Source organism: Balearica regulorum, chromosome 3, assembly GCF_011004875.1.
Source record: "Balearica regulorum gibbericeps isolate bBalReg1 chromosome 3, bBalReg1.pri, whole genome shotgun sequence".
NCBI classification, from domain to species: domain Eukaryota; kingdom Metazoa; phylum Chordata; class Aves; order Gruiformes; family Gruidae; genus Balearica; species Balearica regulorum.
Window position 1 is genome coordinate 15,940,671 of NC_046186.1, and position 15,563 is coordinate 15,956,233.

The following is a 15,563-nucleotide window of genomic DNA, read 5'->3' on the forward strand; positions in this document are numbered from 1 at the left end:
CTTAAGTTCTTACTGGAGGCTTTTGAAGAGAGAGATGAAGATGCAGAGTCATGGGAACGAGATCTTTCTCTTTTCATAGGACTTCTCTTTTCTGAAGTAGAACCTGTTTCGTGAATGGTAGGAAGGAAAAACAAAAGCAAAATAAAAATTAGGTAAGTCTGTGAGAGGGCATAGCTACATTGTCAAAGTAGGGAAAAGTACACAGGAGTTTGTGTGGGTTTTGTCCTCATTCTCACCCTGTTTTCAGTAAGGAGGATATCTGTTCCTACCATGCAATATTGGCCTATGGTCTAATCTAACTATTCTGAGCTGCAATAGCTTCACAAAATCAATGCTGCAACCAGGAGATGGTAATTTGTAGGCATGTCTCAACCATGTTTTCTCTTTCTACCTATGTCTTACTTTCCTCACTAACCCAGTGTCAGGGAAACCAACAGGCAACAAGCTCTATTTTGTCAGCATGTTACGAAATTACCTCCTACTCCATACATAACAGCTTTATGGCCAGATTATATCACAGCTTTTGGTGATGAAAATCTGTATTTGGACAGCCACCAAGGATATTCACTTGAGTTTCCTAATGTAGGCTTCTAAGTTAAAGTGCTTGTTTCTGTACAAGGTTTACCATCATAAACACAGATATAAGCACTGCCAGCAGAGAACTTAGAAGTCTGTCTCAGGTGTTCTGAATTGGGCTCTGGAGGAGCATACTGTACTTCATGGACTAGGAAAGGAGCCTTATAATTTAGATGCCTAACAACTTAGGTGTCCATTTGACTCAGATCACATACAATCCTAGCGTACTTCAACTAAATGGATAGAAGTTCTCATCACACCTCAAGCAGGCCTCTATTGTAGACAGTCTGGGTATGACCTCAGGTATTTCATTCCTCTATGGAAAGTACATATTTGATTAATGTAAATATTTTACTTTTACTTGTTCTGCTATCCTTATTATCAATAAGTAAGAACTTAATAGGTGAACAGTAACCAGCTCTCTTCTTCTTCATGGTATAGAAAAGGAAGTGAAGGCAAGCAGTTTGAGTTTTTAATAACCTACAGGGATAAAAATCCCATGTTTTCCACAGTTACAAGTATTACAATAGACAGTATTACAATACACAGTAAGAAAAATGTGTTTGTTGTTTGTTTACACATGTATATGTTCTTAATTACTCTCTTAAGAAATCATAAACTCACTGACTCTACACTGTCAATTTGAATTCATGGACATTTTCAAGGAGTATTCAGAAGTTACTATATTCAGATATATTTTCTAGTCATACTATTTAATACCTTACAAACTAGAGACTACTCAGCTGTACCATATACAGTTTCCTTGGGAGGAATCTTCACCATTTTCAGCACGTAAGCATAGGTTCGCCAGCATCAGCCAGGGACAGTTTAGGTGGAGTCGTCCCTGCTGTGAGGGGGCGATCAGGTCACCACTTCACAGATGGCAAAGTGTGCACTTCCCTGCTGTGGGGAGGGCAACACAGCACAGCACTCCAAACAGTGAGTGTCACTGGAGGTACCCACTAAAGCTCCACTTTGCGGCTGCCAGAACATATAGGGCAAAGGAGGTCGGGAGGGAGAGGAGAGAAGGGATCCAAAAAACAGAGACAGAGAATAGATGCAGCAGCAGGACTGCAAGAGATTAAAATGCTGCAGCCAGGCAGCGAGGGTGTGAAAACACAGGTTCAATGAGATAAAGCAAAACTGAAGAACAGAGTTCACTCAGTAAGGCCAACTCCAGAAACCCTCACTGAGTAGGTATCCATACAATCCTGCTTTTTCTAATAGAACTCAATCATTTTACAGTTTCTTTTATTACCAGTACTAATAATACCTTCTGTTGCTATTTCTTCATCTTCATTATCAGTACTGCTTAGTTTCTCTGGGTCACTTTCTAACACATCATTCACGACTGCTTTCTCTGTGTGAACTTCTGAGCTCACGAAGTATGCTGCCAAACCAAGTTCTTGCTCCAAGGTTGTTCTTACCAAAGAGGATGAATTTATTAAACGTAGGTCACAGTATCTCAGTGATCTGGAGAGAAACAAGAGGGGCTAGTATGAAAACTCACTCTAATCTACTCCCTTATTTCTTTTACAAACACAGCCAAAGGGGATTTTTTTCATGATCTGCTTTAACTACGCATGAGATAGAACACAGTGTATCTTTTGTGCTTAATGAGTTTACCACCATGGTGCATACATTTTTCTTTTTCTTAATCCAGTTATGCAGCTTAATCTAGTGCATTGAACATTAGTATCAGCATAAGAAAAAGAATAATCATTTGGGTTCTAAGCCTAACACACAGAGTGGGATTCAGTTGAACATACAAAAGCATTTAGTGCCCCAGGGCATCCTGTCTGGCTTCCAGCTGCCTTTCCAGAAGGCTCTGATCTCTCTGCACGTCCTGTAGCATATATGCCAGCATCATGCAGATGTCTCAGCTACCCTAAGGTATCTAAAGTAGGTATACTTTTTTTTTTTTACATACCTTTATTCTCTCCTCTAAACTGGGACAACTCTCATAATATTTTCTGAACTATAAACAGGAGGTTATTATTAATAATATGAGGTTTGTATTTATGATATAAAAGCTGCCAAAAAATGGAAAAGAAACATCTTGACATTGAAATCTATTTTTTTCTCCCACAAGTAATTATACAGTTAATTTTTAGTCTTTTGGTAAGCAATGGATAAAAAACTACCACTGAGAAAATAATTGGATCTTCTTACCGTGGCAAAGACTCCCCTTGTGGATCCATACCGCTAAATATCAATATACAAGGCAAACCTTCCAATTCCAAATAGGTCTGTGGCCTCCAATCTACATCTTCAATTTTCTGCCAGACCTGTACAAGGTAAGAAACACTGTTGGATGTATCTATATGGGACAACTAAAAATACAGAAATATATACCTTTTTCATCCATTATATAAATCGCTTTGTACAGTGGATGCATGTTCCACCAAGGGAAGCCACAGAGCAGAACCAATTTCAACATAGGTAGATCGCACAATTCCTACAGCATTACAGATAGCAATCTGCCTGCTTAAGTCTGAGGAGATTGGGACAGTATGTTCCAGTCTGAAAAGCCTCCCAGCTTCCCAACTGCATAGCAATGAGGCCAGGGCATAGATATGCTCTGGATATGGTACATAGATATGTACTGGATATGGTACAGTGGACAGAAAAGTTGAGTAGGAGCTTTGGGAGAGAGAAGAGTACAGAGGGTTGCTTCTTGTGGCAGACACTGTATGGATGTCTGAGGCCAAGGAAGAAAATGAGCTAGGAACAAGACTTTTTCACCTTAGAGGAATAGGGAAAAGCCGGAAGTGTTCAACACACACATACCACTGTCCTCACTTGCTACCCTCTGAAGTCTCCTGCTCTCCCCAAAGTTATCGGTTTTCCTATTGTTTGACTGTTTAGCATCAGGCTATACTGCTCCACTTACACTAGTCAGTCCTTTTTGCTGTAAGGCTGATCTACAGATAAGGAGTACCCAGCAGGACAAACAGCATGGCAACTCAGCCTCTGCATTTGTACATCTACCACTATTATGCATGTCAGAGAAAATAACCAGGAAGTGATTCCAAACTAAAACAGATTTTTCAGAATAAGTTATGCCTAATTTATAGAAGAATGAGATTAGCATTAGGTCCTGGATCTTAAATGACTTCATCTAACATATATTGTATCAGATACAGTACAGAGTCTACCATATATATATGTTACGCTACCTTAGAATGTAAATACAGTTTTTCTTTGGTCATCAGACAATGGTAATTTTATGAAAAGCAAGGCAGTATCAGAGGCTTTTGTTAAACAGGTGACCCATGACTCTGGACCTAAAAGATATAAACTAATCCATAAACCAACACATGGTCTAGAAAGCATAAGGTCCTCAGCTGTGAATACGGGGTGCTCTGGGACCCCAACTAGCAACACTGATTTGGTGCCTTCATGCCACCTGCTGGTGACAAGAATAATATAACTCTCAACTGGTCACTGATTAAAATCTTCTTGCACGGTGGCAATTTTGTGAGAAAATTCTGCTAAAACAGTGACAATTCTATTTGTCTTTTTTTTCTTATTGCTCATGAACCCTCTAGATAAAAACAGTTCAACTGTTTGGGAGTGTTGCTACTGGAAGTTGAGTTCCAGCCATATTAGTTAATACTCCACTGAGTATTAGTCAGAGGTAGGACAGTAAAGGTGTCACAGACAGCATGTCTAAAATATAAATGTCATGCTCCTTATGGTAATTTTTATTTTTACTAGTAAGACCCACACTTGAGCTCAAGACCATAACTCTCACCAGTAGTCTCCCCACCTACCCAACCTTCCCAGTATATGTCATTCTGAAAGTTACCTTTAGTTGCTCCACAAAGTGCTTCCCTATTGTGATCCCAGAATTAGGATTTCCCAGGATTATTTCAAAGTTATCTTCAAGGGCTAGTCTTTCCCTTACGTTATACAGACGTTCATATGCCACTGCAGCCAGTGGAGTACATGGAATTCGCAACACTACCATGAGGCCATGGCCACTAGGACATTGTCTTGAAGAGTTTATTAGGTTTTGGGTGATTTCCAGAGTTTCAACTGAGGTGTAATTCTTCATGTGAGAAAGACCACACACTGCCATCATAGCTGCAGAGTAGTGTTGTATGAGGACAAAAGTCCTTATCACTGCACTATGTAATCTGGGGAACCTGAAATAAATGGTGAATTAAATAGTGAAGTATTAAAGGCTAAAGTGAAAAAGCTAATTTTTACAAAATACAGTAAACTCAGGATTTTCTCCTGTAAAGAATCCTTCATATCTACTGTGCAACAGAATCTCACCACAATTGCAGTCAGATAGTTTTTGCAAGGCATCATTTCACAATCAGAACTGATGTTCTCTCTCCCTTTCTTAGTAAGGATTTACTAAGCAAGTAGTCCAGTAAGGTTACATCACCTTAAGTTACCAAGACTTTACTGCTGTTACAAAATTTATCACAGAATATTTGCTAAGGCACTCAGTAATATCATCAATCAAAATTATATTCTCTTATCAATAAGAATAGTATTCTTCATTATGTATTATTCTTAAGGGGTGTGAGAGGCGGTGCGGTGTTTCTCTTGTTTTCTTACTGAAGCCCTGAACCAACTTACTCTTGTTTCCAAGAATAATGAGTATGCAGGCAGCATCCAATGAGCATTCCAAGTTCCCAAGCCCAGGTACACCTCAATCCTCAGTCTCAATCCTCACTCTATGGAAGGGAGAGACGTGGATATGCAATAACTTCCTGTGCTCTGGTTTTCACAGAAATGAAACCCAGGTGCACAGTAAAAAGCGGAACAGTGGCTTGCTCAGAAAAGTGCCTGATGTGTGTGATCAGCGCCCCAAAGCACCCTGCAGCAAGCCCCAGCAGTTAAGTGTGGATGTGCTCAGTCTCCCAATTAGCAATACAAATTCACAAGATTTTACTTGTCCTGTCTCATTCTTCTTACAGATCCCAAAGAGTTCATCCACAGCTGCACACATGCACATCATGTGCCACTACCCTTTTACAGTGATTCTAAGAGGGACCAAGGGAAACTGATGATGTATTTTCAAGCTCTGATGTTCTGAAGTTTTTATCACTGGTTTAAGTGTACAAATGACAGTGACATGTCTACTTCTCTTTGTGGTCCAACTGCAGTATACACAAATTCTATACATCAAAATCAGGCATTGTCAGGAAGTGATAACATTGGACAAAAGTAATAACACATTTGAAATTACATGATGATGCAATGTTAGATTATTATAATGTAGAAGTAGCTACTGGTCACAACAAGAACACACTCTAAATTTGGCTAAACTTGCATGTTCATAGTAAAGAGGCAGCCTATACTGATTAGATTACAGACCAAATATATATCAAAAAGATGGAAGGAGAAAATAAGAATGAGTGAAATGCTCTTGCATACACAGATTTGTGGGACAGCAAGAAGAGAGAAAAAAAAAAAAAAAGAACCAGGCTTCTAGCTAGTAACTCAAGTCACTAGAACGTACATCCTAAATGTCCTGTCTTAAACAAAGGAGGTACCATACCTCTTTCCCAAAGCCATGACCATTGCCTCAAAAGAGCTGTCGTACCGAAGCAGTGGAATACTATGTCCAGAGAGGGTGGACTCAATGAATTCTGACAGTCCAAAGTATTTCTTGTTTTCATGGTATAAATCTACACCCTAAAACAAATGAAGCAATAAAAGTATAAAGGTAAAGTCTATCAATCATTAATTTACAATTGATTAACCATTGGTATCTGATATATTTGCAGTCACATTCTCTAATAAGCATACATCTACTCAGACATATTAAAACAAGGAGAGAAAGAAACAGAATCAATTTTTTTGAGAGAACAGAAGTTTGACCCAATTTTTCCTTGTTTCTCTTTTTCTCTCCCCACATATACATATGCACAGACAGAACAAATATGTATGGAATAAATATGTACATATATGAAGAACATCCACGTAAATACATCTATTTACGCAGTAATGCACTAGAGACAGATTTTCAGATGGTTCCTACTTATGTAGCTCAAAGATTTTTAGCAGAGCTACTACAGTTTATAGAAGATATAAAAGGAATAAAGAAAAAAAAAAGCAAGAAATGACAGGATAGGCAAAAGGAAAAAGAACTTGCCACAGGCTGAACAAGAAAAAGATACCATGCAAAATTCATTCTTGTTTACAAAAATCATGGGCCTCCACAGTTTCATCAAGCATGTAAATGTAAAATAATTTATGAAAAGCTCAAAAAAGCACCTCAAAGCATCCGTCTTACATTGCTGTATGAAGAAGGCCAGTGGATCTCATTGTAAGGGCTGATATGAGTATGCTGTGTCTGCAGCGCATAGGGGAAGGAAGTCACATGGAGGGTCACAATATTTGGCGCCTCTTTCACCTCCCTGCAGTTCAACAGTCTATCAACAAGTCCTGTAGACAGTTCTGTTTGAGGATAAAGGCTATGCATAGCACTGCAAAAAAGAAACCCAAAACTCTCCAAAGTGATCAGCACAAGGGAATATTTTTTTTAGTGGAATAGCTTTAACCTGGATGTGAAATTGAAGTTAAACATGTACAAGGAACTTAGGACTCCATTCTTTGCCCTGTTTTTGTTGCACAGAATGATGGGAAAAGAAATGTAAATTATTTCACTGCAGTTTAAAATTTCTGTAAGTCTTATACTCTCCCTAGATAGCAAATTACCAATCCCTTACAGCTACTGGGATATGAGAGATAAAGGATGAAAGGAAGCTGATGTTTTGGCAGTTTCCAAGAGACACATAGTCCTGTAGTAATTTTGGCCAGATTGTTAGTGCTGCCGTTAAGAAAATATAATTCTTGCCTACAAAAATCAAGATAGAAAATGACAGACAGTAACAGTAAGTCTGACCCAAAAAAAATCAAAACAAAACAAAAATAAAAAAACCAAACAAAAGAACCAAAACAAACCAAAACAAATGAAAAAAAAAAGAGAGAGAAACTACCTATGATGAAACGAATAAATAGTTATTGTTACGGCAAATGCCAGTATCATGGAACACCTACAGTTGATTCCTTGCCCCGGTGTAAAACTTCAGTCCAAATTCATGCTATTTCATTTTTGGCATTTACCTGCAGTGTCTAAGTTACAAGCCTAGTCACTGCAAGCTCCTTCTGTTACCAGCAGAGAGAGATAAGTAACTCCAGAGATTGGTTGTGTCCACCCATGATGTACGTCAGCCTTCACAGATGCCTGTGTCCCTGTTGTGACTATGTAGGCAATCCCAGGCAATTACACTGTTATTTTAGTCACCTCGTTTAACTGACTTCAGTTATGTGGCATGAATCCTGCTGTGAATAGTCACTTAAATTTTTGTCACTTACATATCTTTATTAGGTAAGAGGAAAAAACATCAGAGTTAAGCAGCAATACAGGTACTTCCCTACCACTCCAGGACGTTACATGAATAAATGCCTTAAAGGCTGTGACAGCTGTAACAGGTCATGTGAGTTCCTAAGATTTAGAGGAGCAAAACAGGAAACCCTCACACGTAAAAATAAAGTTTTGGTGAAAATCATCGTTCTCAACCAGTGTGAAAGACAAGACCTTGTCATTTCATTCACAAGCAAGATTCCATAGTTTTTGGTTTCAGAAACACTACCATGCTCCCAAAGTTGGAATATGTTGGTGTTTCTGAATTCAGTATATTCTCCAAGCTCCCCAGTGCCTCAGGAGCCAGAAAGCAAAAGCAGCCCAACTTCTCAGCAGGCAGATTGTTGAGAAGCCATGGAAACAGGGCTCTGGGAGGGAAGCAATGAGTTAGGCAAGTGAGCTGATGGGGAACTTGGTAAACATTGTACAGAAACACCCCTGCTTCCCTGAGAAGTCTACCTGTCATTACTATGTATCCATAGAAGTTTTCAATTCTTACAAATCAGTGGTTCTGGATAGAAAAAAAAAAAAAAAATGTACTGGAAAATTTCCAATCAGTTAAAAAAAAAACCAAAAACAAAGCATCAGTGTTGGCTCACTAGTTGTCTACTCATCGGGGTGGGGGGGGGGGGGGGGGGGGGGGGGGGGTGTTGCATGTTTTACAGCCCAGAGGACACTGACAGAAGATAACGAGCTCTGTATACTTTCACAGGAAGCTTTCCTTCGAACAAATGACAACCAACCAAAAAAAAACAATAGCTGTGGCTGAAAGGAGATAAGAATGGTGAGCAAGGAAAGCTGAAATGTTCCACTGAGGCATAATGTAATAAGCAGGATAAGTCATGAAGGACCTTAAAAGAAAACATGTTTATTCAACACATGGGAAGAGAGAGTTAGCAGAAAGATACAAACAAAGATGAAGGAAGGGATAGATCAGAAAGCTGATCTTGAGAGCTAATGCAAACAATAATAATTTCTCTAAAAACAAGTTACAGTTTTCTTACCTCATTAGATCCCAGTGTGCGTGATCATGGATTAGGACAAACAGTGTATGTGGATTCTGCATAGAGTTTTGTAAAAAGACTTTGAATTTAATCTGGGCTTCTGCATCTAGTTTCATAACATACTGTTCCACCCTCTGCTTTGTAAGATGTTCCTTTTCTAATCCAAGTTCTAATAAAATACCTAAAGAAATGGAACAAATGTCAGTGTTTCCACATACAAATGATTTCACAATTTCCTGTAAATCTAAAATAAAGCCAACTAACGAGCACCTGAGTGCCAGAGATGAAACAAAGTCTGCTGGTAAGTCACTTCGGAGGGTGGAACACAAATCAAGAAATCAATCTTCTCGAAGGAACCCAAATCAAGATTCTGAGTGCTGGAGTCAGCAATTGAGCAAATATGAGACAGCAATTTCTGAGCCACTGCTAGCTGGAATGGACGAATCTGATGTCGTTCAATCTCATAACCTGGAAAAAGACAAAATTCTGTTTAGATATATGCCCAAAGTATAATCTAACGCCAAATGTTAGTCTGGCAAAGAATGATTGACCTACTCTTTAAGGTGCTTTGCTTATGAGCAGAAGTTCCAGTTTATGAAAATCTACACGGAATATGCAAACAAATCTTTTAGCATTTGGGCATTTTGTTCCTATAAGTCTCTTAAATGTCTGAGACCCAAAAGTGAACGTGTGCAATTGTGTTCTGCTATCACAGAAGTAAGACTTACAGCTTCAGAGACTACAATACTCAGTGGAATGACGCAGAACGTCCATTAGTGTAAGTCTGAATATGCCAAAACATGAGTTGCTGTTTGCCTCAGGATCTTTGCCTTCAAGAGCCTAGGACTCTGCCCAGATGGATCTAACCACACACCCAGAGACCTGGTCTCAAGTACCCTACTTTGTCACCTCTTTAGAAAATCCTCCTTCCTTACTTGTACACGCAGCTGTTCCAGTTCCATTCAGTGCTGTTGGTTTATTCACTGAAGCAGAAAGTGATGAAGAGATGTGACCTTGGTTTTCCTGACAGAATTTCTCCAGCAAAAGATCAATGTCACCTTCTATCAAATTGAAGGGATAGTAGAATAAACATCCATGTTAATAAGAGATGCATTTCATACTGACTTTGTTTTGTAGATCTTAAAGAGCTTTACATATGCTAGCTAGTTATCCTGGCCTTGGCTTATTGGCTGTTTTATACAGGAACCCTCTTATTGCATCTGTTTTCATAGCATATCACTGATAAAATGCAAATCCAACTAGGGAATGACAGACCAACTCTGCAGACCACTGGCTAGGACATTTATGGAGGATGGTAGAAAACTAGCTTCAAGGCCCTGAAGCAAATCAGCAACAACAAAGACGTGAAACTGGTTTAGTTTATGTTCAGACCATTGAGCTATATTGTTCACTAATAAGGATTACGAGAAGCTTTGGAAAATCTGATAAATATTTTTAAATCTTTAACATTTTTGAGAGACAGAAAAAAAAATAATTCCCTACGTAGCTAAAAGAGAAATATGAGTTTTGCAGCTACACGCAATGCTGAAGCAAGCAAGGTATGTTTTATTGAACTATGCAAATCTGCAAATATATCCTATTTATTCAGCAGGGGCCCTGCTTACAGATGACAGCTATGCAGAGAATACAGCATGCCTGTCCTGAGTATTCAGTATTTTCTTAGCAGTTGAAAAGATGTTTGAACACATCTGCACTGAGCTCAGAAAGGCAGGGGCTGCCCCATGAATTGCAATCCAACTGACAACTATTTTTAGGATGCTCATTTACTTGTTCTGCTCAAACAGCAATAGCAAAAGTGATTTTAAGAACCCCACTTTGAAGATACTAAGAGCAGAAACACTAACATAACCACACGATGGCTCAAGGAAAATGAGTTTCTCTTAAGTGATCACTCAAAATATTGTGACACATTCCGAAGGGTTCTTGTGATCCAAATACAGATTTACCAACGTGACGTGAATGGCAAACGGCACTGCGACATCCCATTAGCGTTGACAAATCTGCTATATTTGTTCTAGTTCTGTGATACAGTTTAACTTTCCATGTGGCTAGATCTATCCCCAGATAATCCTGCCTGTAGGAACCCTCAGTATACTCAGTTAAAAAATAATCCCATAACCTGGGTCTCTGCAATTTTCCGCTCTTTCCCATGCATCATGATCAAGGTCACAGTATGGTAAGTCGAAAGGGGAAATCCTACCTTTAATAAAATAACTCTGTTTTATCATGGTCTAAATTAATTCTGTGCCTAGAGCAAAAGAATTTATACATTCATATGGATATGGACATGGACTTGCATAGTGTATGGATGGATTTGCATAGCTAAGAACAGTATGCTCAGCTATTTGCTAGCATATTTTAATGAAACTGAGGGATTTTAGAAACTGGCATTTTTAGGAAGAATTTCAATTTAAAAGTACTTTTACAACTTTGTCCTGCATTTTTTATATATTACTAATAATGTCTTGCTTCTGGAAAGGTAATGAGCACAGCTATTTTCTCTGACTTAGAAGTTTCAGGGACTTGGAAACATGCCTCTTTATAACCTGTTAGGTACCTGGGCAGAGTGTGCTAAAGAAGGACCCCAGAGTTTCCACTTTCCCTGTGACCAGCTGATAATTAACTTCTTTTTGGTAGTCTGAAGGACTGAGCATGCTCTCAGACAGAACTCTTGCCTGATACTTTCCTAAAAGACAAAAAAGTAATTTCGAAAGCACTTCAAACTAAAGTTAAAAAATGCTCTAAGTCATAATAAAAATACTACCCAGTTAAATGAATACCACACACAAACAAAAATGAGTCTTTTCTCTCTCATATACATGTATGCACCAGACACCTGTAAGATAGATTCATGTTTTATAATTCTTGTGTTTTTTTCCCAGTTTAGGAAATATTTGTTGATACAGTATATAAAAAGACCATATAAATAGTCAAAGAAATTGTCAATTATCTTACACTCATAATGAATCTTTGAATGGCTATTCATTTATTTAATTACCAGCATAGCCCTCAACAGGTTGTCGAAGGGAATGACATTGAAAGATCATCTTTTAGAACCTAAGAAAATGTTTGGTCCTCTGCTCACAGTAATATCCCAGTGACACAGAGCAGTAGAGCTTTAACTCGCTATTATTTGTTTGTAGTAGTGTTGGCTGGGATGCCTTGGTGAGAAAACAGGTGACACAAGCAGAATGTGGTTTGCTGGGGAGGGACCCAACTGGGCAGCATCAACTTGGGTTCATCGAAACCCATTACTTATTGCTCAAAGCTCTGCTTTCTGAGGCAGCTTATTGAAGCTCCAGGCAAACTCCTCATAGCATTGCATTACTCTGTTTCACCTGGAGATACACCCTTGGCATCTTACCTGTTATCACAATGCAGGAATCAATGGCTCGATTTCTGCTGGCACATATGATCACCACGTAGTTCGTCTTTACTAATTTTCCTTCAATGAGCAGCTTAAACATCTCTGAAAGCCCTTCAGCCAGGGAGTAGCTGCACTCAATGATATGGACACTGTCATTACATGAGCTAGCTGCGAGGCCGGCCAGCCAGGGCAGCTGGGCTGAAGTCACTGGTGTGATCTGGCTGGGCACTTGGGGAAAGGTCTGTGGAATAGCCTGTTGGTACTGACGGATTTCAGACAAGTGTGATTCCCGCCATGAACGCATGAATATTTGTTCTAAATCCTCAATCAAAGGGACCTGGTCCGAGGCTAAAAAAAATTAAGAGGAAAGTATTAGGAAACAAGTAAACAAAACTATTGAATTAAAATCATTTTTTTCCAAAATACATACTTTTTTAGAGATGATCCTTTCAGATTTAGGCATGCATGACTCTGTTGCTGTTAGCAGATGTGAACAAAATTTTTCATTTTGAAGTGCCTCTGTGATACCCAAGTAAAGCTGCCCTACTTGAAACCTGAGTATCAGTAGTTAGAAACATTTAAGAGGTTCAGTGTTGCATGTCTCAGCATACTACTTCTAAACCACTGAGCGTATGCAAGAGCAGTGAATTACAGCACTTTTCCTTTTTTTATTTTTAGTTGCTGATGTCCCAGATTATAGGAGAAGATGAACTTTGTATGACTATATTTCAAGTCTTCAAGAACTAATTATTTAGTTTTGTTTCATTACTAAAAAATGAAATTATTGAATATCACACGTCCTAAGACTGACATTTAAAATTGTCCTGCTCTAATATTCCCTTTCTCATTTGCCAGCAAGTAATATATTCACTGCTGTCTATCTGGATGTAAAATAATCTTACCTAGTTGAACAAGGTAGTAGACAGTCAGTAAGAGCTGCATTTCCTCTGAAATAGGCTGTATTGTGGAGGTGCCGTATTGCTCATATGCTCTAGATAAAGACTGTGAATTTCTGTAACAGGTGTACAACAAAGGACTCACTATCACATCATTAATGTTCCCGCAAAGATATGGGAAGTTTCCATGACCTATAAAATAAACAATGTTTGTACACATCACATTAATTCCCTAATTTCCCATGTATGAATTAAAGAGTTTTAATAGTAAACCTTCTAAAATTGACAGCTTTAGCAATGTTTAACAGTAGGAGAGATCTTTACATCTCTTACAAAAAAAGATACAAGGTCTTGTTGGGGGGCGTTGGGGTTTTTACCTTTAAAAATAACTGGCTTTGCTTTACAGATTTTCAGCAAGTTGTCAGGAACTGAGACCGGTTCTCCCGAGCCCAACATTGGAGATGAGGTTGGCCCCACCAAAGCAGAATGTGGTAAAGATGATACGCTTCCTCCGTCTAAGATTTTAGACATATTATTACTGGAGTCAAGTCTAATAATGATTTCCTCAAAGAAAAGTTACTCAACATCACCTGATACCCACAGTCAATATCAGTGTTAAATTCTTGTTATGGTCACATTACACATTTCACGAGCTGTTACTGCAATCCATACTATTATGTTAACTTCCATGCAGCACTAATTATATTGTTGCGACCTTGAATGTCACACATGCATCTAAAGATTTTGAAATGTTTATAAACAAACAGTTCCAGGTATGAATGCAAAAATACAAATGCTTATGTGATATCTATGCACAAATAGTTATGATTTGTGTGTTCCGTATGATATATTTAGTTTCACTGATTCTAAACTGGTTTTCTTGCTATAGCAAGAAAGAAAAAATTAAGATTCAATGTTTGCTCAGTCATAACTTCTTTACAGTTAATTTAAACAATAACACAATAAAAGAAAACATTTTGGGGAAAGGGTGTTTATTTCACTGCACGTCACTCTAGTCTGTAGACTAGAAAATCCAAGTGCCAAGAACACTGTGACAAACAATTGAAACAATGGATGGTACCTTGACCTGAGTTATGACACTAATTTTAATATCCCAAGGGTGTTTTGGTGTCTAAAGATGGGCACAGGCACCTGTTGGGGTTTATTAATAATGACTCGATGACTGGATCCTGAGAGTTAAGCTCAGAGCCTCAAAAAGAAATCAATGGAAAAGAAGCACCTAACTGTAGGTGAGCATGTAGACGTCAAACGCCTTTCAAAACTCTAATATGAACCTGCACACATCTTTAAAGTACTGCCTCTTTCCCCCCAGTATTTTCTGAATAGTGAAACAAACATTATCATTACCTTGGGTATAGCTTACCATTTTTAATTCTGTTTGAAACCTGTGGGTTGAGCTGCAAGTTCCAAGTTTCAGTAGATGATGGAGACTCTGGTGACCAACCTTTATGGCGCTTTTTTGGAGGTCCTGAATTTGTTAAAGTGCCTGAATAACAGGAATATTTCAGAAAAGAATTAGAATAAAATGTATTCATTTTTGTGCATGGTAATTCAATATGTTTTGAAAGATTGAATGTGTGCATTAAGTACTGTGGTAGGCAGGGTGAACTCCATTAATGTAATAATTTTTTATGGTTTTTATTTCACTTTGCTATGTCCTGCTTAAATTTCTGGGAACTCTTTATTGTCTAGGCAGACCACTAATTTTATACTAATGTTTACTCTGTACTAAGAATAACGTACTAAAGATGAGACCTGTACTAAGAATGCTTATACGTGTTAATATTTTGAAGTCAACACTATGGGCATTTTTCTCCTTTTATTTCTAAAAACATGACACAGTGTTTCATGTAACTTATTGTAAAATAAAATTCTCAAGGGTTTCAGGGTGATATTAATAAAGATGTGAGTTCTTTTCAACAATCTTCCTATTTACAGGATTTTTGCCACTTCTTGGTGGTTACTGTCTTTGGGTTTATGATATTCCATATTAACTCCTAGCAAATTACCTCTGCACTTTCCTCCTATCCAATGTAGCTCCAACACCTTTGTCTGTAAAAAGATAGCTTTCTCACGTTTTTTCTAGGAGGTCCTGATGATTAATTTATTGAATTTTCTTTTATTAATTTCTTGAATCTTCTTGTGCACTCCTGCAAACTCCTAGAATGATGAGTTTCCACTAACATCAAGTATTTCTAATTATTGAGAGTCAGTAGTCCTCCAGGAATTGCTCAGCATTTTGCAAGATTGAGATCTTTCTATTTCTGGACATGACTACGCAAACA

At 38.2% G+C, this 15,563-nt stretch overlaps 1 protein-coding gene across 3 annotated transcripts in view; it reads right to left on the reverse strand.

Moving 5' to 3' along the window:
* GREB1 (growth regulating estrogen receptor binding 1) overlaps positions 1-15,563 on the reverse strand; it is a 108,044-nt gene that overhangs the window by 28,471 nt on the left and 64,010 nt on the right. For all 3 annotated transcript variants that reach the window (XM_075750609.1, XM_075750610.1, XM_075750611.1), the window contains exons 8-21: positions 14,642-14,764; positions 13,635-13,772; positions 13,264-13,449; positions 12,359-12,709; positions 11,552-11,680; positions 9,909-10,034; positions 9,244-9,441; positions 8,974-9,154; positions 6,836-7,028; positions 6,098-6,234; positions 4,388-4,727; positions 2,749-2,864; positions 1,850-2,049; positions 14-103 (exon numbers count right to left, since the gene is read on the reverse strand). In XM_075750609.1, the coding sequence (XP_075606724.1) occupies positions 14-103; positions 1,850-2,049; positions 2,749-2,864; positions 4,388-4,727; positions 6,098-6,234; positions 6,836-7,028; positions 8,974-9,154; positions 9,244-9,441; positions 9,909-10,034; positions 11,552-11,680; positions 12,359-12,709; positions 13,264-13,449; positions 13,635-13,772; positions 14,642-14,764 (2,508 nt within the window). The remainder of the gene's footprint in view (positions 1-13; positions 104-1,849; positions 2,050-2,748; positions 2,865-4,387; positions 4,728-6,097; positions 6,235-6,835; positions 7,029-8,973; positions 9,155-9,243; positions 9,442-9,908; positions 10,035-11,551; positions 11,681-12,358; positions 12,710-13,263; positions 13,450-13,634; positions 13,773-14,641; positions 14,765-15,563) is intronic.